General features: G+C 35.8%; 1 protein-coding gene across 1 annotated transcript in view; it reads right to left on the bottom strand.

Moving 5' to 3' along the window:
* PARD3B (par-3 family cell polarity regulator beta) overlaps positions 1-26,843 on the bottom strand; it is a 905,664-nt gene that overhangs the window by 387,892 nt on the left and 490,929 nt on the right. The window contains exons 9-11 of the mRNA XM_025039317.1: positions 26,006-26,364; positions 23,507-23,646; positions 22,259-22,387 (exon numbers count right to left, since the gene is read on the bottom strand). Coding sequence (XP_024895085.1) covers positions 22,259-22,387; positions 23,507-23,646; positions 26,006-26,364 — 628 coding nt within the window. The remainder of the gene's footprint in view (positions 1-22,258; positions 22,388-23,506; positions 23,647-26,005; positions 26,365-26,843) is intronic.

The raw sequence follows: 26,843 nt of genomic DNA, 5'->3' as shown, positions 1-26,843 counted from the left end.
CCTGGCAATTTATATATATGTATATATATATATAAAGCAAAAGCCATACCTGGCAATTCTGTCAGGATATTTTATAACTGTAACCGCTGTTAAGTTTTGCCTAAGTAAATTCTAAAGAATTTAAGGTGATGAAACTTTTCTTACAGCTAAATAAATTTTCACATCAATAAAAAGATAAGACACCTCCAAGACACTTAATTTTCTGGAAATTTTTAATCTTCTAAAAAAGCTTGAATAGCTATTATAAACATGAAAGTTTTTTGGCCAATTGGATTCTATAAAATTTAAAATGTGATTATCATCTTAGAGTAGGGATCAGAGGCTCATTCCAAGAACTAAGAGGCATTTTATTTTAGATTATATTTTTCAGAGAGTAAAGAAAAAAAAGATGACCAGAGATGAGTGGGCACATGCAAAGGACAATGGTGAGCTAAGGATGATCACTGTAATAAATTATAAAAGACTTTTCTACCATTGTTGCTAATATAGAAATGAAATCAGCAGAACTCTTGGTGATTTACAAGTAGACAGATTATCTCTTAAAGTCTTTTGCCCTCTGGACAAAAGACATAGACAAATTACCAGAAAGAATCAGAGATCAGAGTGCAGATAATTAAAAAAAAAAAAAAATCTTCTGAATTATACTATAGGTTGTTGAGAATTAACCCAAAGCTCAATATTATGTATCAATCATATAGAAAAAAATGTAAGTTAATGTTGCAACACGTAGGAGAAAAGTTTCATAGAGCTAAATATAAGCAATACTGGTATTTACTTTTAATGGATAAAAATTTTTAATGTAGATTTCTTCTAGTTAGCTTGATAATCAATATTTTTAATATATCTCCTTATGTGATCTCAAGTGCACATTTATTTTAAAGTAATTTTTAACCAAAGACCTGAATGAAGAAAATCCTATAAAGTATCCATAATTGAGACACTAATTTTTTTTCAAGCTTTTTTGAAATCCATTCCCCAGAAAGGGGGCAGAAGGAGGAAACTACAGAAAGCAAGAGGTGATCTCTGTCTGAACTTATCAAAAAACAATTTTCTTTAAGTAAAGGATTAATCTAATACCAGGAAACAAATGTCAAAAAATGCCCATTCTTTACTGCCTGTTCAATATAAAAGTACCTTAATTTAATACAAAGTCAGAGATTAAAACTATCCAAAATAAAGTAAGTCAGAGCTGATTCTTATAGCAACCTTTGCCCCTCCTATTTACAGAAAATGTACTTGAAAGATTACAAATTCACCAGTTTAGTGGCAACTTTTTTCCTTTTCGGATAAAGATTAAAGAAATAAATGTAATATTGTGTGTCATTAAAAAGTAATATAAGTGAACATTTTATAATTCAGACAGCATGCATTTTTATAAAACTAGAACCTGCTTTGTCAATATTGAGAAACAATAGGTTTTTGTTCTGTGTTTACTCCTTCCTGTTAAAAGTAGATTACAGAAACCTGATTTAAAAATGTCTTAAATATGTTACAGGCAATAATTCAGTGGTTAAAATATAAGAAAACATGATTTTATATGAATATAAGATCCAAGAACAAGTAATATGATTGTAATAATTTACTGATCTAAAAAGGAAGCATAACAGGCCTGATTCTAAGAGGAAATGACTTATTTGAGAGGCTGGGTTCTTAGGTGAAATACTCTCAAAATCTTTGCCATCACAAATATTTTATATGGCAGGCTACCTGCACTTAACACCTTTAAAAGACAACACAACTATCAAGAACAAAAGCTAAACATAAATACCAATATGCTGCATCTCATGGAAGGGAACACACCAGTTGTGTCTGCCACTGCTCAGAAAGGGGGTGGCACTGAGAGAATTGGAGGTGCCCACTGACCCCATGATAGTCCACAGGCTGCTAGGCTTCCTGAGGAAGTCTGGCCTGAGGCTGTGCCCCATGAGATTGGGCTTCAGAAACTGACTACGCCAACCAAACTGGTTCCCTTTAACACTCGGGTCAATCTAAGGTCTAATGCACAGGGTCACGTCACTGCACGTAGGGAAAAAATGAAGGTTACTATAATGAAAAATTCTAGGGTAAAGGTTTCTTTCATTTAGGACTTCTCAGTGTGTTTAAAAAGTTCATACATATTCCGTAATCCTTGACCATGGAACACATTTTTGCATGAAGAATATTATAGAAAAAGTGTTCCTTAACGTATACTTAAAGCAATGTTTTATTCGAGAATACAGGGAAGGAAGGTTAGGCTAGAAAGAAATGGAGCAGAGAACAGAGAAGGCTCGAGAGAGAAATCTTATAGGTCATGAACAACGTCCTGGAGATACCACATGACTTCATGGTTGAACCTTCCAGTTCCAGTTTTTTTCTGCATCACACTTCTGTGGACATTCCATATGTCACAATTAGCATCGGCAACAACAAAGTGTCACATTAGTGACGCCAGGCTTCAAAAGATGCAGAACAGCAAGCACATTCTGAAGCTTTTAGAATGAGAGTCCTTATTCTATAATTTTCTTTATAAAAAATTAAAAACCATATATATACATATATACTGTCAGTTATAGATTGGGGTATTTCTGTAAGTAGTTTAAAGACAATAAATTATAAGTTGTTTCCACTGGGATCTTAGAAAGTATACAGTCACAGAATAAAAAAAAATTTATAGTAAAAGTATAAGAATGTTCTACATAACACCCTCTATTCTAAGTATATGTGTCATTATTTAGGGCGCAATAACTATTTTAATGAAGACAATATAGCTTTCTTCCAAATTCAAGAATTGTAAAGGCAGGGATTGCATCTCAGTTACCTACACTGTCCCTAGAAGACCCAGTAAATGTTCTTTCATTTTAAGGTAAAGAGAGTCATGTTTATTAAATTATGTTACAATGTAAAACAGTACTAACATAGCCTCAAGAAAGTAATATTTATGTAGAGGTGGGGGGAGAAGAGGGAGTTTCTATTTGTTGGTTAAGGCTTATAGGAAAATCAAATGGTAGAAATATAACTATTTTAACCCTACCCTTCTCTCTGATGTCTGAGTTGCATCTAATAAGACTACAGGTAGAAATCGATCCCCTTTAGTACACTATTAATCATAAATAATCTTAAATTCCAAATAGAGATTGAGAAATTTCAGTGAATAACAGCCATTGTAACTTCACAGTACGTGTTTACTACTGTAATGAGAATGTTCTCACTATATCTATTTATCATCTATCTACTATCTATCTATCTATCTATCTATCTATCTATCTATCTATCTATCTATCTATCTAGATATATATATCACTGTAATTTGTCTTCTAATAATTAAATCAATTACTCTATTAATTTTCAGATAAAAATGATTGTAAAATAAGAAGTCATTTAGGTTCTATAGAGTAAGAAAACCCATTAAAATTAAAATGTAATATATCTTCCTAACCTCACTACTACAAATAAATTTAAGGGAAAGGGGAAATCATCCCAGTGTTAATTAAGGGAGAAAAGTGAATAAATGTGTCAGGTGGCTGTTGCAACAAAAATGTTACATAACGAACCATCTCAAAATTGTGATATGAACAATAAGGCATTTTTCTAAGGCTCACATATCTGCAGGTTGACCGGAGTGTGGCTGATCTAGGCTGAGCTCTGGTGGGTTTGCCTCCAAGCTGTGGATTAAGTGCATGTCTGCCTCATGTATTTCTCATCTTCCTTAGACCACTGGATATCCGAAGCATGTTTCTCACATGATGAAAGACAGGAATGCAAAAATAAAAGTAACTTTAAAGCCTTTGCTCACGAAGTATCTGCTAACATCTCATTGGACAAATGAATTCACATGGCCAAATCCACAGGCTATGGTGGGAAAAGTACTCTCCACACACCATTAAACCATGACAAGGGCGTAGATATATAATGCTACTATTAGAAGTGAAGAATTGAGACCAATATTACATTAGCCAACTGGGTAATTTTTTTGGGGGGGGGTACATGGGAGATATCAAGGGCTAATGATATATTATAGGGCTTATATTTCTCCTAACCATGTCCTTTTCTTTTTTGATACCATGTTTTCTATTTGATACATATATCCATCTGCTATTATCTGAATGCTAGAGTCACTTATAGATTTATATACTGAAATCCTAGCCCCCGAAGTGATGGTATTAGGAGTGAGGCCTTTGAGAAGTGATCTGGTTATAGAGTGAAGCCCTCATGAATGAGACTAGTGCCCTTATAAAAGAGACCCCACAGAGCTCCTTAGCCCTCCTGCCACTTAAGGACACAAGGAGAAGTCTGTGACCCAATGGAGGGTCCTCGCCTGCCCATGCTTGGCACCCTGGTCTTGAACTTTTGGTCTCCAGAACTGTGAGAACTAAGTTTCTGTTGTTTATAAGCCACCCAGTTATAGCAGCTCTAACAGACTAAGATACCGTCTTATAGTCTGAACTTCACAGTGGCTTCTAGATCTGTGAGATATTCTCAAAGTAGAGGAAGCAGGTACCTTAGATCTGGAAAGATCTCTCCTCCCACACCCCTGCACTGTTCCTGCCAAACTCTTGAAAGGCACTGTTCAGGAGGCCCGAGAGTCCTAAATAACTGGCTTGAATTACTGAATATTGCCTTTCACTTTACATTATTTTTCTTCAGTATTCACCTTCCAGATGCTCCTCTGCCTTGCTGCTATATATATGGGAAAGCAGGACAAGGGTAAAGGAGCAATTTCTATGGCCTTAATTCCTGTAAAATCAGTGTTTAATTACAAGAAGTTTAAAAGTTCAGCACACTTCCAATCAATATTCCCCTAGATGTAGGTTTGAGCAGGACTTCTTTCTTCCCTGAACTAATGGATCTTAATTTTCCAACAGAGTTAAGTATGCTTCAAAGATTAAACAAGGAGTATCTCAGTTCAGTTCGTGCCTAAGGAATTAAATTTTTAAAAATTTAATCCAACACAACTCCATTTTTACTTGTTGATACATGAAATGTATCTTTTTAGTCAAGCATTTTCCTGATGGTACAGACCTATAATTTTATACTTAATGAAATCACACATAAATAAAGATCCTTATTTCATATGTATGTGCATCTATGTCAAAAATTATTGTCACCTCAAAAGAAAATTTACAGTGAAAGTATAAGGGAATAAAACACTCTTTACTTAGTATTTCCAAACACCCTGATTTTGTGTCTCAGTATATAAGCCACCTCCTCCTTCTGTGATTTTATCAGTGGGAAAACAATGTGCATTCCTCTGAGCTCCCATTTTAGTTTCTTTTCCCCATCCTTGTGATTCTCATCACTTTCTATTTTTATAATTATTTGGTGAGGTATCTGTCTTAACTTCACTATACCATTGTCATCTCATCAAAGGCAGGAATTATGTTTAATTCAACTTTGAATCCAGTTTGGCATCCAGTAGGATGCATATGTATATAACAAATATTTGTATGGGATGCTTTAATAAATTGTTTTGTTAACACTACTCTCCTGCAATGCCCTTTTTTGAGATAATAACATTAAAAGACCCCCCCCTCAAAAAAAGAAAAAAGAAAAAAAAAGTGAGGCTATGCTTTCCTTGTATCTTATCTATAAAACCATAGTTTTAACACTTCTAGCACTAACTTTCTAGCATGTTTGTTAGATGGGACTGAATTAATTAATTAAATGTTACAAAGAGCTTCTTTTACTTTTTAGATAGGATTCTCTCTACCTAAAAATCATTCTCTCCTTTCTTCTCACTTTGACACCCACTGGCAAACTCTTACTTACCCATCAAAGCCCATCTTAATTGTCATCTACTCTCTGTGGCTAGGCCCTCATCTGTGTCTCCTCAGCACTCTATACATAAGTAAATTATAGCACTAATCACATTATATCATGGTTATTTGTTATTATGTAAATTTTTAAGAACTTCAAGGGCAACGAGGACCATTCTACTTATATTTATGCCACTAGCACCTGTCCTAATGCATGCCTGAGAACAAGTGCATGGTAACTAATTTTGATAGAGCACTGCTGACAAGTGTTGCATCCATTTGTTCTTCCTTTGTAGCTCAATGTGGGTCACGTTTACATTAATACTAAAAAATAGTTTAAAAACTGCTAATTAAGTTCTAATACTTTGTAATATAGACCATTGTCACCAACACCACCTTTATCAAATGAAGTTTTGGAATATTAGGTAGTGCATTTGGGAGAGCTACAGCAACAGAGTGCTATAATAATGCTAAGCTTAATCATGACCTGTTTGCGGTTTGATGCCTATGAAGGGCTGAGCAATGAAAGAAAATAGCTTGCAAATGTTTCTATGAACTCAAATTTATTTTGGCTCATCTGATCACCATATCCACTCTGAGTTTTGATATGGGGTGGAGTAAATCTGTCATTCACTTCTGCTTTATTATGACAGCTGGTACTATTTGGCAACTACCCCGTTCAAATTAACCTTAAAAAACAATTTTCACATTTAAAACTAAGACTGTGTCTACATCAACTCCTAAACAATTGGTTGAAAAGCTGAAAATCATTACTGAAAGAATTCATTTGTTCTAAGTAAAACTGAAAAGTAAACTAAAAGTTGCTTTGACAGTTTTTTAAACTAAACTGGGTATTACTTGGATACAAATATCACATAAAACACTCAATACATTTGATATTTCTCCATCTTTGTCCTTTCGATTCCATTGCACATTAGGCACAGATAATCCAGAATATTTTTTATATTCTAGTTGGCCTGAAAGAAGAATCAAAGTCATAATTCAAATATATTAATGACTGGTAAAAGAGACACCTGACCAGTTACGTTCTTGCTAAGGCAGTCCTTGTCTTAGCCTTTGTCTCCGTGGATGTAGGGTTCATTCTATTATGTTAGCCACATCGAAAGTAGGGCATTGGCTAAAGAAATACGTGTGATTTATAAAGGTAGCCATGTTTCAGTGATACGAAGCAAGCAGTCTAGTGTTTAATGGGGACCGTATGTTCAGAAGCCTCTTTAACTTATTTTTTTTTCTGTTATTGTGAACGAAAACCCAATATACTAAATAAAAGAACAAGTTGAGAGACATCAAAGAGTCAAATTCTAGAATTATGAATAAGTGCAAATTGTTTACCAATATGTTGTAACTCAACACAATAGGTATATATCAATTTTAACCATCATTCAGCATCTCAGTACACGTTGTATCCTGTCTAGATCTCAAACTTCTAACAAAACTATCTGTACTAGCAGAAAATTCAGCTGCAACTTCCTAAGAATCATTAACAGTGTTCTAAGAATACTGTATATGAGTAAAAACTTACTTTCCCCCTAATATTCTGTTAGGATAATCTCCCACATTCTCTTAAAGAAAAACAGATTTAGAAACTTAAAAAAAAAATAGAATGGTTTTCCTTTTACTTCCCTCACTCTCTGGTCTATGGTAATTAATGTCTACTCAATACCACACTCAGTCATCCATCTCTCCTGGGACAGTACTTTCAATTAAACCTTTTATTTCATCCAAGAATGCCTGTTCTCATTGACCATTGCACTTTTTATCTGTGGATTTATGATAATCTAATGCACACCTACTCACAGGAGGAATGGCCTTATGAATTCTTATTGTTCTTATACCAGAAGAGAAGTGAAAAACAAAATTAGCTCTTGCGGAAGACAGGAAGGAAACCACATTTGTTTAACACAGCAAGAGGCCCTTCTCTACCTGCCCAATGGCCTTGAGCATTATGCTGTCCTGGCCTCTCAATGTGCTGGCTGGCCTTGCCTGGCTGCTCCTGTCTGATAAGATATGCCAACTCCCTTGAGAGTTATTGAGAGCTGAGGGTGAGAGGCAAAGCAATCTTCGGGTTACATTTTCAAAGGTTTGTGAAGGAAGTAAGACATTTACATGCTATCTCTATTCTCTTCTGCAAGAAACCCCACAGGTTAAGGAGAAACCTCTGATCTGCTATCTCCCAGCAAAGACTGGGTTTTTAAAAAAGTAAGCCACTAGCTTCTTTGTAGCTATTTTGCCTTTACTTTCCTTCCAACTCCAATGCACATGATTTGATTTCTATTTCAGAAGTATACAAATTATAGTGACATGTTATTAACTTAACCACCATGAAAAATCACACATATTTTTTTACAATCGTACTCAGTTATAAAGCTGAAAACTTGTGTATTTCTATCTCTTGATGATATGGGGAATAAGTCACTGTTACGTATATCCTCAAACATGAACAAGTTCAGCAGCTTTCATCTTTATAATTTCCTTGCATGCTTACATAGCACATAAAATTACCACGTTGATAATTACATTAATATTTATTTATATAATTTATTTACAACCTGTCTAGTAACTAAGAATTGAAGTGGCTTGCATTAATAATTACACTGAAAATATCTGCCAAGTTTTCAAGAAGTTGCTAATGTTGACACAGTCATATTTTTCCAATAGAAGAACCCGGAACCCAGAGTTTTATTCTTTATTGCATTCAGGATAGCTAAAACCTTAATGAATAATATTTATAATTTATTTACTTTTCTTTGTGTGTAATATAAATAAGCTTTAAATAAACTGACTGAGGAAAAGACAATTTCTAGTTAGAATACAGGTTGTATGCTCTAAGTTTGTTTGTAAACCTAGTTATTGCAACTTGAACTTTTTTTTTCTCTCAGAAGAAATACTGGTAAATTGTGCCTAGGTTTCAAATAGTCAACAGGTTTGTTTAAACCACAGTATCTCCAACAGTAGGTAATAATTTACATTCCATTGGATGGATGGATTATATTTAAGAATGTTCTATGGGAAAATACACCTAAACTTCTAACTCAAGAAAGAAAGAACACATTTCCTTTCCAGCTGGCTATGGAAGTGAAGTCTCCTACAGTCCCATAGCCTTGGTGGCATCAGGAGAGGATTGGAAAAAGAGCTCCATCTCTGCCTGCTAACTACTATGGCAACAAGCACCACAGTGACTGGAAAGCAAAAAGGTGGGCATAAAAAAGATATCTGCTGGCAATTTATTAGCTCTACATTTACTTAGGAGAGAGCACTCTTTAGGTCAAATGCTCCCAAGACATTCTGAACAAACAAATACACTCAGAGGCAGACTCCTGCTGCCCATTCATATATACAGATCATTCATAATTCAGGCACTATGTGTATTGAGTGTCATGCCAAGATTTGATGCATGGAAAATCTGAGAAAAGAATTTTGCATTAGTAAGAGATCTAAGAGACCATTTAGGTCAATTCCCTCATTTTATAGAAAAGGAAACGCCCCTCCTTATTTACTGTCAAATTACTTTTTCTTCTATAATTTAATTTTAGTATTTATTAATTTATCATTATCCACAAAATCCGACTTCAACTTCCAGTCACCAATGTAGGGGATATATTCAAAGGCTGTCGACGTAAGAAACATCCAAACCTGTAGAGAATTTTTACGAGTTTATTTGAGCCAAACTGGTGACAATTGCTGGGAAGCAGAATCTCAACGGACTGAGAAAATGCTCCGGAGAATGGCAGTTTTGCAACTTATTTCATACATCAGAATTAAAGGAGGAGATGTAAGGGGAGTTACATGAAATCTACCGGTGGCAGGTTAAGGGGGTGGGAGAAAGCAAAGCAGGGAAATCTCTGGCATTGGATAACAAGTAAAACAGAAGAGACACATATTTCTTTTACATTGGCGGGTACGGGATCATTAATAATTAACATTTACATCATACTTAGATGGTATGTGGGGAACAAGATAACAACGAGGGGTTCTGTGGTCTGTGCTTTGGTGCAGTGGGTATGCCCTGAGGGGTCTGGCAAAGGAAATTATTCTGACATTTCAAAGGTATGTTATCTTAGATGCAAAAAGACAATAGGCAGGCTCGCTTAAGGTAGACTGATGTTTGTCAAGGAAGCTAGAATGTAACTACCCACCCACTATGATTCATTTTTAGTTACGAATTTTTATGTTTGGACCATCCGAGTGGTTACTTTCGGTCTCTGAGTCTGCAAGGGCCACCATGCAGGTTTCCCCTGAGCTTGTCAGGTTTAGTATGTGGCCCCTTTTTTGTCCATAGTATCTACTGTAGAAGAGGAAATCTCTGTGTGGGATGGGAGAAGAAAGGAAAAAGCATATCTCTCATCTAGAAAGAGAGTACCAAGAATAGGAACGGGAATTTATGTTTAGCAAGAATGTCATGTTTAAAAATGTTGCTAAACAATATAGTGAAATGGGCATACCTTATCGACTTCTGCATCTCTCACACTGTATTTGCACCAAGAAAGAACTCATTAAAATTTCTGTGAATGTCATTAAGAAAGATAGGCTCAAGAAGTTAAATAACCTTTCTCAAACTCAAGCATCTAGTGGCAGTCCTGGGCCAATAACCTGAATCTTATACGCCTGACCTATACTCATTCTGCTATAGAACAGTATATTCTCTAACTTTCCGAACCTACTGAGAGAGATTATATTGGCCCCAATGAATTTTGCTTCCTTGAAATGTGACTTTGCTGCTTTTTCTATGCACCCGTGGAATCTATCCACCTCTCCCTTGGATCTTGACTGGCCCTGCGAATTGCTTTGACTGAGAGAAGGAGGCAGCATTGACATTGTGCAACTTGCAAGGCTAAGGCTTAAGAGCTCCTGCACCTCAGGCTTTTGCTGTCCTGAGAATGTCATGTAGGGAAGCTGGACTAGCCCCCGGAGGATGAGAACACACATGAAGGAGAACCAAGGTGCCCCATCCAACTGACAGCTATGTAGGTTAGGCCATCATGGACTCTGTGGCCAAGCAGATGCTCCAGCTGAAGGCAAGCTGCATGAATAAGCCCAAACTTATAAACAGAGAACTTATAAACACAGACCTTATAAAAGAGAACATCAAATAGATCTTAAATTCACATTAATGGAATTTCTATATTATCCCCAGAAATGGTCTTGTTATGGACTTGTAAATTTTGCTCACATGATAGCATAAGTTGTCAACAATGACATATATAATAAGACCACTATAACCAAAATGTTCCTTTCCTCTACTCTCCCTATGCTCACTTTTCCTTCCTGCCTTGGCTCATGCTTCTCCATATCCCTAGAAGTGTTTTCTCTCTTTGCTTCTTTGAATCCAGCCATAGCCCAACCACAGTCCCACTTCATAAATGAAATTTTTCATGATTTTAAGGCCCTTATGGATTTCTTCCTTTTTATAACTTTTAGTTCACTATTAACATCTCAGCTTCTTCCTTAAATTTGTGCAACTATTTCCTTCCTATGAGCTTTCACTGCAGACGATGGGCACTGTGCAATATTCTTACTTTGTTTCTCAAATGGTGCTTAGCATTTTCTGCAAGCTCCTAGAGTTCAGGAACCCTCTTTTAGTACATCTTAGAATACCCAGTGTATGGCACAGCACAAATAACTGTTCGATAAGCGTTTGATCGGCTGAACTGGAAATAGGGGAATGTTCAGTAAATGTTTGTTGAATAATCGAGTGCTGTTATCATCAGTGTAGATCCAGAAATAGAGGGAAATGGTGGTCCGAGAAGACAATTCTCCTGAACATCAACCTCTCTGAGTATCACAGAAGAGAAGCATTTGATCTCTGGGAGATGGAGGGCAAGCAAGTCACAGGTAAGATGTTTTGATTGGGTGTTTTTGTGTTTTGTGATTTTGAGGGTTTTTGCTTGTTTGTTTCTGTGTGTCTTTCCCCTCCAGTGGGAAGTCAAGGGTCTATAAATGAAATATACAGCTGTTGAAGAGAGAAGGGAGAGAGGGAGCTCTTTTGAGTTAGAATGAAACTTTCTAACTCACCTGTAGGGTGATAAGGGTGACAGTTTCATAACCCAGGAGCCATGGGCTCCAATATTTACTCAAGAATGACTAGCAAGGGGAAGCTTTGTTGTTCTTGGGGATGATATTTTTTGTAATCTACTACCATCTTCAGCTGTAACCTGGCCTTTTTATGTAATTTAATGTAACGTACTATTACCTTCTTCTTAGTCACCATCTGACATCTTAATATAATGTAGAAAAAAACATATTCTGCAATTAAGAAATACCATGTTGAGTGTTATTTGTTTCCAGAAAGGCAGGATGATAGGTCAGAAGCAAGAAAGGAAAGAGGTGAGGAAGGAAAAGGAGAGAGAGAGGAAATATAAAAAAAAACTGAAACATTTCAAGATATTGAACAATCCTTCCTTAGGTCGTAAGCCTCTAAGAAATGCAAAGAATTAATTATGGAAAGACTAGGTGATAAAATTCCTTCATTTAACTCAATAAGAGGTCAGAAAACATAATTGAACTCGTTTGTAATTGAATATCCTGCCATTGGGGCAGATTTAAAAAAGAGTAAACTTAAAGAGACATAACAATATTAAATGTTTTTCTGTCTTTTTAACATTTGTGATAAAACATTCTTTTTAAAAAAGAGAATTAGGACTGTGATGGGGCTTCATTTAGGTAGCAACAGGAATTGAATAGTATGTGATTTGTACTTGGGCATCTTAATTTAAATAATTATAATATCGTAAAGAAAAATGAATCTTAGCTCCTTCAATGTTTTATTATATCTGACAAGTTCAGTAAAAGGGCACCTATTTACTGGTGCATTATGCGTCATATGTTCTGCACACTCATTAAAAATAATGAGAACATATTTAAAAGTCATTGCCCAGAGAATCTTTGGGGACGGAGCACGGGAAGAGGTAAGTGGCAACAGATTGTTATTTAAGTGTCTATCTCTGTTTTATCAGCCTTTAGGAAAAAAGAAAAGTAACAATCTTAAGCAGATATTCTTTAATGTAAAGATCACACATTTTCTTGGAAAAGTAGGCAGATGAAACATGTTCAAACCCCTGACTATACTTTCAAAATTAAATGGACTATAGTGGCAGTTTCACATGTGTAGTCTTTACTTTGAGACAGCTAGAAGAGTCAACCCCAATCAATTAAGGCAGTCCTTTTCCTCCTTTAATCTTTAAATATCTTTTACAAAATAAATGCATTCTCTTATCTTATACCAAACGTACCTTAACAAATGTACAGATCACAGGCATAGAAGTAATTAAGCAAATCAAGGTCTTCCCTCGAGTTTTGTAACCACCTTCTTATCCAGCTGCTCAATATCAACAGCTGGCATGAATTATTGGTAACATTTGGCTTACTGGATAATAAGAAGGATATAGTTTTTCGTTGGTCACAATATTGCTTTTCCTGAGCTGTTTAAATATGTATATTCAGAAACATGTTTTTTAATCCTTCAGAAGCCTAATCATAGCCACAGTAGCCACTAATAAGACATATTTCTTGTGCCATGAAAGTACGGTTGAATCTTATGGCTCTTAATCTTAACTTTGCAAGAGAATGTAATTAGGCCCCAATCCTCTGAAATGTCATGAGAGCTTCTTTTGAGCATAGAACATTCCTCCCTCCACCATCTTCCACTTTCCAACAAACCCGGTCCTGTGATAAAAGCCATTAAGTATTTTCATTCTGACACCTGGAAGCCATACAACCAGGCAAAACGGCCAGCACTTCCTCCATCTGTTTTAATAATGCTGAACCAGAGCATTCATCATCATCTATTTTACCAAGACTAGATTTTGCTGACAAGGGTTCAGTAAAATTCTTTCAGGTATAAGTACTTCCCAGGGAGTAGCAAATGACTATTAATCCCTTAGCCTTGTGGGTTATTGAACGCATTAAAAAAACTGGCAGAGATTGAGGGCCTAGCCTCTCAGTATACAGCGCAAGTGGAAGGGTATGATGCTTATCTCAGTGAGGTGGAAGTCTTACTTAAAAAATATTTCTGATTTTGACAAATGATGTAAATTTTGAAAAGGGTCAATATCTCCATGCCCCATTTTCTCTATCTAAAAAAATGAGATAAATGGGAACAACTAAGCATAGTTGTTTTGTGACAATAAATGAGGATCACTTTCTTAGAAGCTTTGAAATCTCTGCCATGAGGCCAACCATAGCAGATTGGGGGGTTAGGGCATGGTCCATGTAAAGGTCCCATGCAGCAGTCCTTACCATATAACGACATTCCATGTTGGAGATAAAGAAGGGAGAAGGGAAACTGGTGTAACTGCAAACAAATATCAATAATTCAATCTTTTAAGCTTCTCTATATATACCTCCCTTTGGTAGGTGTCTAAATCTACAAGTTACAAGGTGGCACATAACAAATTTTGAGTACAATCAAATTGAGTGTGGAAATTTTAAAGCACAATCGAGTTGGGCCTGAAAAAGTCAAGTACAATTGAGTTTGCCTAAATGAATCAGGTGTAATTGAGCTGAGTAACTGGATTTTGCTCAGCACTGGCCCTTGGCCAAAATGAGCGGTGCATGGGCAAAGAGACACGACTGGGCTTAAAACTTTCACAGAATATTTTCTACAGAGCAAGAAACTTTGCAGAATAGAAAGACAAAGTTGAAAATTTGATTACTAAAACTAGTCAATTATAGTCACGAAGTTATCCTATAGGCCTTATGCTCTTTATAATAAAACCACTATTCCAATGGTTCTCAACCTTGAGTGAGCATCAGAACTATCTGGAGGGCTTGTTAAAACACATCTTTGAGTCCCACCCCTAGAGTTTCTGATTCGTTAAGTCTGGAGGGAGCCTGAGAATTTGGATGTGTAACAAGTTCCCAGGTGAGGCTATCGTGCTGGTCGAAGACCACACTTTGAGAACCACTGTTCTAACAAGCAGCTAAGATTGAAGCATTTTACAAATACTTTAAAATACTTTTACTACTTTAAAAATACCTCTAATATTTTAAAAAGATAAGGTAATGACACTTGTCTATGTCTTTACAAGTAAACTGTACTAGATTATGCAAATGTCTTCTTCATGATAATTTAAACTACCTAAATTGTCATTTACATTCAATGACAACTATATCTACCTTCTCTGTCTTGTGTAGCTGTAATTAGAGATTGCTAATGCTCTGAAATCTGAGGAAATCTCTGCATATTTTTTTTATTTGGTTGAAAATAATTGTAGCAGAATGAATAATACATTAGATAAGATTAGGTATGGATTAGGGGTAATAGCTCCTTTAACAATACCTTTTCGGGCTTCTATGTCATCTGCTTTAATAATGCATGGCTTTCATTTATTCAGTCAACAAATATTTACAGAGCATATAGTGTGCACCAGGCATAGGAAATAACACTAGTTAATATTATTTGACACTTACCATGTGCTAGCATCTATGCTCATCTAATTCTCACAATTACATGCTGTTATTATTCTCACTTGATAAATGAGAAAACTGAAGCATTGAGAGGCTGAGTACAATAAGAAAGCAGAGATTCACATTCAGGTCATAAGCCTCCCAAACGCGGGCTCTTAATTGCTATTTCTCTATAGTTCTTAATGTCTAGTAGAGAGATTTTAACAATGTATAATTCAAGGCCCTGGTAAGGGAAGTCCTGAATATACATGGAAACTAGGTGGGTCTCCACAACCAACACCTGGGGGATCAAGGAAGCTTTGCCCAAGGAAGGGGATTATAAGCAAATATTTTAAGGAGCTGTGAGGTAGAAGGGGTGTCCTAGGCAGAGGGAAGGCTCATAGCAAATATTTGTCAAGGAGAGGGCCCTAGTAACATTTTAAACAGGCAAAAAATGTCTGGAATGGCTAGAGAGTAGGGAGAGAGAAAAAGTGTCGGTGGTCACTGGTCCATAGATCTATGAAAAGAATACAATTCTAGGACAAAATAATTGTTTTGTCCTTCAAACCAGCCTATACATCTTTTAATGCTATATCTTGATGTGCAAACTCAAAACTTTAGAATTATTGATATATCTCACTCCATCACCCTGACATCTATCAGATGCCTACACTAAAGTTTTCTACCTTTGTAGCTCTCTCAATTACCAATGGGTGGGAAACTCTAACTGTACACTTACTATCCCTTATTCAGACAAGCTATGATGATAACGGTAACAGCAATATCTGCTGAATCCCGTTCTATGTGCCCTATTCTAAGTATTTTACTTGCTTTTCATTTAAGGTGGACCATATCTTAGGTAGATAATACTCTGATCCCCATGTTAAGAATGAGAAATGGGGGCTAAAGGAGGTGCTTAATCAAGGTCATTCAGCCAATTAGTGGTAGAGCCAGGATTCAACTCATGTCTGATTGATCCCAGACCCCAAGCTCCTAACTTTTATATTCTAGTGAATTACAATAAGCTCTTAGTAGATATCCTAATATCCTTTCGTCCCTTCCAGTTTATTCCAAAAAACAATACTTCTCATGTTAGCCCCTTGCTCAGTAATCTGTCAAGTTAGGTTACCTACAATCTCTGCGATGTATTTCGTATTTTCCAATCTTTGAGTATTTGAGGATGCTACTACCTCCACCCCTACTCCCCATAGCTTTGCATTTTAAAATCCTACTCAATCATCAAGACCCTTCTCAAATTCTGTTGTGTTCTTGAAGGTTTTTTTGGTCCCCAAATTTGAATCCACATAACACTTTATTTGCATAACTTCATCAACTCATCACTCTTTTCTTTCTGTGCTAGAAGCTCCCTGAGGACAGAAACACATTTTATTTATCTCTGGAACTCATTCATCTCTGGAATTTCTGAGCCTTGACTAGGATTACATACATATTGGTCAAATGGAAATGCACTAAGAAAGAAATGGAAATTACTGTAGGGAGAGGCAGAAACAGAGACTATATCTTAACACAGACTCCATCTTAAGTCACTAAAACTATGTTACTTGGAGAGTCCATAAAATATAGCATTATATTTTGTTTTTGTTTTTTTTGCATAAATATTTAAATTCCAAAACATAACTCTGGCACTATGGTTTATATAGAAATTTCATTCTGAATCATCCTTCAATTTCTGCTACTTATCCATAGTAACTGCTATAATATTCGTTCTTCCTTAAGTACCTTAGTTAATTAAGCATGGAATCATCTGAATCAAATAGCCAAAGGGAATAAAATAATATATCAGTTAAAAGAGGTTCATCTAAAATTTCAAACACAAATTTTTGCATGATTTATGATGTTAAGTAATTTGACATTTGAAGGTGTGACTTTTTCACTATAGAAGACAGAGTAAATTTAAAGGAGCTGGAGTCACTGACTAAGGTAGTCACAGGGACTGGTAAATATGGCAGTGCTGAAATACCCTAAGCAGAGCCACAATTAAGCGTCTCCACACACATGTGTATCATTTTTTTTTTCTCAGCAAAGCAATGATCCTAAGTGAAGGTCAAATCAGCATAACAAACATGGCTAACTTTTGGATCTCAATCATGTCAGTCAGGAGCTACTTGCTTTTTTGAAATATAGTTAATCCTACTTGCAGAGGCCAGCACTTAATAATAGGCAAACTTGGCAGGTAGAAATTATAAATACATTTGAAATTTTCTCAGCTCATTTTACCCACCAGGGGTTGCTGTGATTTTCAGGATAATTTAAAAATAAGGCAGCAGGTCAGAACATGAAATATTAAAGAGGTTAACAAAGAAATGGAGGAATATTCTTTTTTCCCCAGTAAATGAAAGAAGACACACACATACGTGCACATATATGACAAATAACAGTGTCTCTCTTTCTGAAGCTCTTAAAAAAATAAAGGCATCTTCAGGATCTTTCCTAAATGGAAAGATAGTTTCATCTGACACTTTGAATAAGAAAAAAAGAATTTCAGATATCAGATATGGAAAAGAACTCAAAGAACAGACCAAACAAACCACCCATTGAGCAGCATAGTTTTCATTTCAAGTGATGCAGACACAGCAATTTTATCTTCTGATTCTATTACCAACACTAATCTCAAAGTTCCTTCTGTAAAAATATTCCTTATGTGAACACCTCTTTAATAAACGCTCACACAGACAGGGGGTAAGGAGATCAAAGGACTGAGATTCTGGAAAGATTACCTTTGAAGCGCAGTTCCTTTGGTAATAATACTAGAAATAGCTAAATAGTTGTAATATTATTACGTAAATCCCTCTCTAATTTTCAACCTAGCTTGCCACAAATAGAAAGAATGTTGACTAAATATGAGGCTAAATTTGTGATACTAACCAATGGCTCAGCAAATATAAGAATTCAGCACACTTCTCTTATGTGGCAGGCAGGAGAAATGATCAGGAAATTGATGCTAAGGCCTTTGGAATGACAGAGGGGCACATCCCAGGGACCATCCTATATTGGGACTTCCTGTACAACTGTTGACCACATGCTCCCTTGGCCGTAAGTGTTAAGACCTTACAAGAAGCTGATGATAACGAGGAAGTAAGGAAGATTTAACTGTCAGAAAAGAGGCTGAGCAGTGTTGTTAAGAGGGTATAGAGCTTATGAAATAGCAAGGCTTAACAAAAAGGAGAGGACAGCTTCTCATAACAGAAAAATAATAAACACGAGTTTGTTTTCTTCAAAGGAGATAGAACAAGACAAAAGCAGGAAGTGCTGTTCTTCCTTCATCCTGCCAGATTTTCAATGGAAAGTCAAGTGTGTGCATCAATCACAATAAGAGAGAAGAGACCAAAGTGATACTGCCTTCAATTTTTTTTGAAAGGAAAGTACAAAGATGTATCACATAGCACACTGTTCTTCATTTTGCTTTTTAAAACAGTCCAGTACATGCTGCACTATGAAGTAATTCCCACTGAAATAGTCCCATGCGCGCCAAGCACGACCTCTCTTTAAACTTCCTGTATGGTTCATGCTACTTAGCACTTAAGGCCAGCATTTAGGCTGAAAAGAGAATTCTATTTCATACTTCTCCAAAACAAAGGTTCTCGGTCCACATTATTTAGGTGCTTCTAAGCCTCAAAGGCCCTTGCTTTGCTGTGGTTACAAAGAATATTCCACATACTTGGATAGTTAGAAGTCAAATATTTTTTAAAGAGTCAAGACTATTTGCCAGAGAATTTCTAAGAGAATAGATACTAACCATATGCCCTCCAAATTTTGTATAAAACTAAAAACAAGGAGAACAAATAATTTATTTGCACTCCATCTCATCATTGCACAATTAATTTAATATGCTCTCTCGTGGGTTCGGCCTATGATGTCACTTTCTGGGATAGAAATCAAATTTTGCTAAATTCTATTAAATGAAACTGAAATAATATATACAGGCTGTCCTGAATTATGGACTTGGTTGGTCATAAAAATTGTTTGCCATTTAGTATTTTGGATACTAGAATACATCTTTTTTTAAATCAACATTCTAAATAGTGGTTAATTCCAGGCAAAACTACATAAATTTATTTGCCCCATAATGAATCGAAAGGAATGTATTATGTTCATAGCACTACAGAAGTGATAATGTACTAGAAGAAATAATTATAGCTAACACATATTGAAAGTTTACAGTTGGCTAGAAACTATGCTAAAAGCTTTACATGTATTATCTCTTTTAATCCTCACAATAATCTTATGGTACAGATGAGGAAACTGAGCCTCAGAATATTGTGACCTGCTCTAGATGACACAGTAAGTGGTGAACACAGAAGTTGAGTACAGGGAGTTGAACTCCAGAGACAACACGAAGTGTTAAGAAACCTAGGCCTCTAGTTCCTGCTCCTTGTGGGACTATGGACAGGTTACTCAATCACAATCAACCTGTTTCCTCAACTGCAAAATCAGAGCTGGATTCACTGATTCTTTTAACTCCCTTTAGTCTGAAAATTCTGTTCTATTCGCTAAATTCTACATGTAATTGTCTTTGATTGAAAATGCATTCAGAGTTTCAAATTAGGATAAGAAAGGGATAAGATCAACATCCCTTTCCCTCTATTGAAAATGCATTCAGAGTTTCAAATTAGGATAAGATCAACATCCCTTTCCCTCTTACCTGAGGGAGGAGGAGAACCTCTAGGAAGAAGGAATCAGCAGTGGAGTTTGGAATTCTAGAGGACATACGGAGAAGGGTATACGGAACCTGTTAGATGGAGAGCTAGGAACTCTTGAGGGTTTGAGTTCCTGGTTAGAGCTCTGCCATTAGGTTCTTTTGCATGTGTTGGAATGTTTCTCTTTTTATGCAAGGTTGTACTCCTTCCAGGACCATAGTTCAACAGAATGCACAGTTAAAAGATCGTTCCTCGTTCTATCCCTGAAACAAGTAATACATAATCCCACTGATGTTTGCTAAGAGTTTTTATCTCCAGTAACCAAAGAAGTGGACAAGAAGTGAAAGGGCTTCCTGCTATATACACATGCTGCTCCCTTTTTTTTATTTGTTACTTTCCACTTTGGCTCTGTAGAAAAGACTAAGGTGTTTGAATAAGTAAAGAAAGAAGAAACCATCTGAATTTTAGAAAAAAAAAATCCAGACTCCAAGTTTCTGCAGCATTGCTCTTTAGGAAGAGTAGGGAGCTTCAGTGAGGGGATCAGATAGAAATTCAAGATTCTACCTTCAAAAATGCCTGGATACGGAGGAGTCAAGTAGAGGAAAGGAGGTGGGGAGCACAATCTTTATGGTTGATACCACTCATTCTTCTTCCCTTCCCTATTTTACCACAGATCTTCCCAGAGCGTACAATAGGGCAAACGGAAAAACTGATAAGGTGATGGGAAAGAGAGGGAATAATTGAAACTTCATGCCACAGAAACATGGGGAAGAGGTTCTTTGTGTTTGTTTGTTTGTTTGTTTGTTTGTTGGTAAGTACTAATGAGTATTAATATGAGAGAGGTGATTCAGAAAAGCTGTATATTCAAACATGAGTATAAACATATGTAACAGAATATTAGGCTCAGAGTAGATATCTTAGAGGTTACCTAGCCTTATCACCTTATCAATGCAAGAAATTTTCTTAGAGCATCTTTGACATATGGTAAGGCAGACTCTATTTCAACAGTCTAAATAACACGTTTCATTCTTGGACAGCTCCAATAGTTAGAAAGTTCTTGGAACTTCCTACTATTTTGGTAGAAATTCGGTAAGGACAGAAAATGAGTCTCTACTTTTGCATCCCCAGAACCTCTGATTTAGCGCACAGCAAAAACTCAGTAAATTATACTTTAGATTAATATACAAGTACATTTATGGATATAAGCTATCTGAAGAAACAGATTGTCTACTTTCTAATCCATATAATAACTCTTTACATATCTGCTAACAATTTTCATGTATCCTAAGCTTCTCAAGCTAATTATTCTCAATTTTCTCAACTAACTGTCACTGTTCTGGTGATCCGACTCTGGGAACTTATGTTACCTGTATGTGCCATTGTCATTTCTTATATATATTCAAAGGAAATGAAATTTTAAAAAGGGGGTATTAAAAATCCTTTTATCACATCTATTCCTCTTTGTTATTAGCCATAAAAGTCCTTTGAATTTTCTATAGCCTTCTTAAATATTTCAACACTAAAATAAATAACATATGTTCATGGTAAAAAAAAAAAAATGAGAAAATGAAATGAAATTGTCTCACAATCCCAACCATCTAGGTACATCTTCTTTCAGTTCTTTTTTTTTTTTTAAAGATTTTAAAAAGTAATTTAATCATGCTGCATATATCATTTTATACCCCATTTTTACTTAAAAATATACAATGAACATGTTCTCATTTTATTATAAATTATTCATAGAGACCATTAAAGTATGTACATTTCATTAGAGAGCTATCAGTTATTTATCTGACAAATACCTTAAGGTTGTATAACACTTAATATATCACTACGACAAATAGGACTTTAGAAAAAAATCAATGTAGATGAATTTTTTGCTATATCCCTGATGATCGGTTTAGGACAGATTACTAGCAGTGTAGTTAATAGGTCGAAAGGAATATGTTTTTAATAAAACTTTTGAAATTCCCTTTCTCAGGATACCTTTTCCAGCACTCAAGACTAGGTTAAGTTCCCTTATTATATGTTACTGTAGTACTCTGCAGTTCTCTTTTATAATCCTAATCACCATTTTGAATACTTGGTTGTCTTTTTATTTCCTTTTAGACTGCAAACTGCATAACACAGGACTATGAACATCTTTGTTAATTGTGTTTTGCACAGGGCCTAGCACATAACACATACCCAATGCAGATTTTATTTAGTTGAATATTGTTAAATTGTTTCCTTAAAAAGATATTTGAATTTGTATACCAGAAGCACTGTTTGTATATATCCAACTCAGTGCATTAACATCCAAAAACTCTGATACTCCAAGTGGGGTAAAATACTCGTGGTGTGATTCAATTTTTGTTATAAATTAAGCATGTGGTTTAGAATTCATCTTTCAGCTATTATGAATTGACCGAGTATATTAAGTTCTGCACTAAAAATTCAGTGAGACTGTTATCGGAACATTACCAGCTCTCGGGGTAGAAAAGTTCCTTCTTGGCGGGCAATGACCAGCGATGCTGTCTCTCCCTGCTTGGTGCTCCTCAGCATGGCCACGAGCTCTTCCTGAGTTCGTCCAGTGACGTCTCTGCCATTTACCTAATGAATGCAACCACATGTACAGCTACGATTACGACACTTGCCATCTCTTTCTACTCTAGATGGTTTTTGAAAGTAAGCAGTGAATGGATGTCCCACGATCAATGAAGATCTCAAAAGATGAAAACTGAGCACATGGGCCCACACCAACCATGTTTAAAGTACCGATATTATACTGACCATCATTATCATGGTGACGGATGGTCTCAGACAGTTGCAAATTAATATAAGCAGTCTCTCCTAAGACATTATTTTCTTATGAGGAGAAAACCAAATTGAAAGACACCAGAGACTGATTCCTCAAATAAGAAAGAAGTGGATTTCAGAAGCTTAACTGGTACCATTTTCTGTCTAAGAAGCAGAAATGGATTACATGGCCAATTCCTCTGGAAACAAGAGTCTATTGTTATAATTCTACAGTATTCTCCGTGTTTAGAATAGTATAGTCACCAAGGTATCATAAATTATTGTAAATTCTAATTTGGAGCTACATTAAGTTATTTGGTACATCATCTTTCATAATCTAGAACTGCATATAAAGCTATGTAATATTGCTTTCTTGCCATGAGAAAGTTAAATGGAACCAGATAGTTTCAGTGAAGATAAGTTTCTTGAAAGGTGAGTTGAAAATATATGTTTAGCCAAGAAGATGATGCTTTCAAACAAAAATAAATGAGAGGAAAAAAAAAAAACCTCTTGCTTTGGATAATTCCAAATACCTCTCCATAGGCACAGATCAACCTGAGACAAGCTAACCCATTCTTGAGAGAAGTTTAAAGAAATTGTTACCAGGGCTTGGGTGTAACTTTGAAATTCTTAACCCTAATTAAATAAACCCTTGGATTTGATCCAAATTCCCCAGGGACTCTACGAGGTAGAAGTGAAAAAGAGAAGACAGGGAAAAGTTTTCAGTGTTACTTGTCCCCATACCACTGACTTTACTGGGGACTTACAGAGTTAGGCTGCTTTTAACTAGTTTTATAATTAAAATATTTAACTTGTCATTAAGTAACAATTTTTAATATATTATATTCAAAATGCAAATCTTAATACATATGTTTATATACTTATTTAAACACCAGTAAACATTTTATTGATGATATCAATACCAATTCTTACCTCCAAAATTCTGTCCCCTGATTGTAGGCGGCCATCTTTTATTGCTGCTCCCTTTGGTAAAATGTTTTTTACAAAAATGGGACCAGGACCATGTATGGAAGAGTCTCTGGTAACTACAGTGAAACCAAGTCCTTCAGGGCCTAGCATAGAAGACCAGGAAAATGCACGGTCACCTTAAGCAGGAACAACATTATATTTAATCTTACAGTAAAATCTACCTAATTTAGACTAATGTAGAATAAGTGAAATATTTACATTCCAGCAAATACTTTAAATATGCTTCGGTTGTTCTGGTTTCAAATACAGATTATAGTTCCTGACAGGCCATGATGGTATCAAAGCGAATTTAGGGCCCAGTGCAGATGTGTAACACTTTCGTTTATTAAGGTCCTAGAAGAAGTGCCACATGTTATCCATACACCCGGGAGATTGATTTCTCAGTAAACCATAAGAGGCAAAAGGCCATCTGACATGAGTTTTGTCAGGCAAAAGGCCGTCTGACGTGAGTTTCAATCAGTTAGCTAACCTGTGGCTCCCTTCTTTACCTGTGTCTCAATTCCTTGTGTGCCGTATTCCACTGTCCCTTCACTCACTCTTGCTGCTCCTGTCCCCTTCTCTTGTATCTCCAAGCTTCCTCTGTAAGTATATATATTTTTCACTCTTTCTAAAGGTATGCTCGATTTTTATAGCCTAAAGAATCTTTACCTCTATCTTACTGCTTCTTCAATCTTCCATTGCCAATGACCTCATGTGACCCTATCAGTAAATCTTCCCATTTTTGATCTTTCCTCTTCTCTAATTTTGACACTTCGTGCCAGTTACTTTTCTTGACATTACTTCCCCATTCGGTTACCTTTATTTTCTGATTATTTTCTATCTCTCGGATATCACATTATATGTCATTTTCTGTCTTTCTCCCACAATAACATAAATGTTCCCCAAGGGTCTGTCCTGGAATAATCTGTCCTCTAGACTCTGTGTTGGCCAGCTCCAGGCTCCAAATACCATCTCCCTATGGATGCCACCTAAATGTCATTGTTTGACCCTAATCTCTCTGGTGTAAGCTTCCTAGCTATCATCATGCACATAATTTTACCAGCTTTCCAAACTTCACTATGAACCCTTTCTCCAATCCAGAGTCTGACCTTTCAAATATACTCATTTCTGATTTCTAGCAATGGCATCTCCACTGTGCAAGCCACTCTGGCTGAAATCCTCAGCAATAACTATAATTCCTCTCTCTCTTCTCTCTTCTATCCAGTCAGCTACTAAGGCATACATATTATATTTAGACAGACGCAATGCACTCTTTACTGGTCCTCTGTTGTTTAGTCTCTTCTTCACTATATCTTTTGCTATCAGATTAATCTTCTCAAAGTACAGCTGCAATATCATACTTTTTTAAATTTTTGCATTCAAGGCTCTCTGATAGATATTTAAGGTCACAATCTGCATTTGACTTATCTGTCCTCAAAGCACTCAACCTCATGTCAATACATAGCTGGATAATGTGTATGAAACTGATGCGTTTATATAAAAAGCCTAATTGCTAAGAACACTGGAGTATTTGTGCCTCCTATTCAATAAATTTTCTTCCCAGTAAAGAATTCTTACAGAGGGATAAAATTTTGACCAGAGGATCTTTCAGAATAACATCTATTAAAGGCATATATTATTTGCTTTTAATATATGTTAATAAGTATTCTAAAACTACCTTATGATCATTAAATTATCTATTAATTCAGACAAGAATCTCTGAGATCTTGGTTTCTTTTGAACTGAGTCTTGAAAATCATATAGTATTGCAGAAGGTTTGCAGTGGAGGAAGGGATTATCAGAAGTTACAAAATAAACAAAGGCACAGAAGTGCATGGATGCTTATATGTGTATAATAATATTGCATAAATTCACATGTACACACATGATCTAGTCCCACTGATTTGCACGTGAAATGGATAGAAAAGTTGAAAAAGATAAAGAAAGAAAAGGTTGTAAGTACTTTTAGAATTACGTTTTAAAAAATTGTTTGCAATGTTGAATTAGTGAAATTACTAATTATCACATATTTGCTTTCTGAGGAATATGTTTTTTGGTGGTCCAAAATGATCTTACAGAAACAGAAACAATATGCTTTTTGAGCTTGTGTAAGGATGTTTCAAAAATTACTAACCTTTCTCAAAATCGGGACAACTGAATTTTAGTGCCTATTTAGTATGAAGTTGTGATACGGGAGTGCCCTGTTTCTATCAAGTTCGCAATGATTTTTCCATTCCCCAACACGTCTTTATCAATTTTGTTTCAAATACACTCCCCAGAAAAAAAGATAAAGAAAAGTATTTCAATTTCAAGAAATTTAAGTTACCTAAGTATAAACTTACATCTATTCTTTGATACAATTAAATGAAGGGAGAATTAACAAAATTAGCCTTAATGCATTTCTCTTAACCAATTTTACATGTAACAACAATAGAATGCTATTAAGCATAATTTAATAATTACCTTTCTTAAGGTCAATCTTAATTTTCTTTGCATTTTTCTTGCTGCCGAAACCCATGAGAGGGGAGAGTGAGGGAGAGGGTGGCTTTCTGCCTAGTCTTGGCACCCGAGGGCTCTTGCTTTGTTGTAGGGAGGTTGATGCATCTTCTTCAGGGCTGCTTGTTCCTGTGAGATTTATTGTCTTTATTCCTGATTTTCCATGGACAGAAGGTGGAGGCTTTGTTCTCAGAACACTGTCATTGTTACTAAAAATGTTCAGAGGTCCGATGACTGATTTTTCATACTGCTCACGGTTTTGAGGTGGAAGCACATGGAGGAGCACACTTGGAGCTTTCATTGCCTGACGGAAGACATCTTGAGCACTTGAAAGAGAGTTAGTAACTTTATAATGATACCTCATTCTAGCATGCCATCTTCTAAAGCTCTCCAGCATCACGGCAATAAGAGCCGCATAGTAGCATAAGCTTACATAGGAGATACCATCGCTATTACTACCATCTTGACTTTGCTAACGAGTTATCTCTTATATCCTGCACATTAGATGTCCCCACACTAGACTACACATGCATTATTCTTTCACTTAATCTTCTTAACGGTCATATTAGATTGGTATAATTAGCTCTTATTTTACAAAATAAAGAAATTGAGGCTCAGAGAGATTAAGAAACGATTAAGTCCAACGAACTGCAGCTTTTAAGTATTTCTCGGCCTACCAGAAATGATGCTGAAGAAAATATAGAAGCAAGCTTTAATTATAGATGGAAAACAATCATTTTGTATTATTGATCAGATTTTCAATTCATTTACTTTTAGGATTTATTCTAATAGGTCTTCTTCAACA

This window comes from Pteropus alecto, unplaced genomic scaffold, assembly GCF_000325575.1.
Source record: "Pteropus alecto unplaced genomic scaffold, ASM32557v1 scaffold3, whole genome shotgun sequence".
Classification (NCBI taxonomy): Eukaryota; Metazoa; Chordata; class Mammalia; order Chiroptera; family Pteropodidae; genus Pteropus; species Pteropus alecto.
This window is presented reverse-complemented; position numbering and strand designations above follow the sequence as displayed.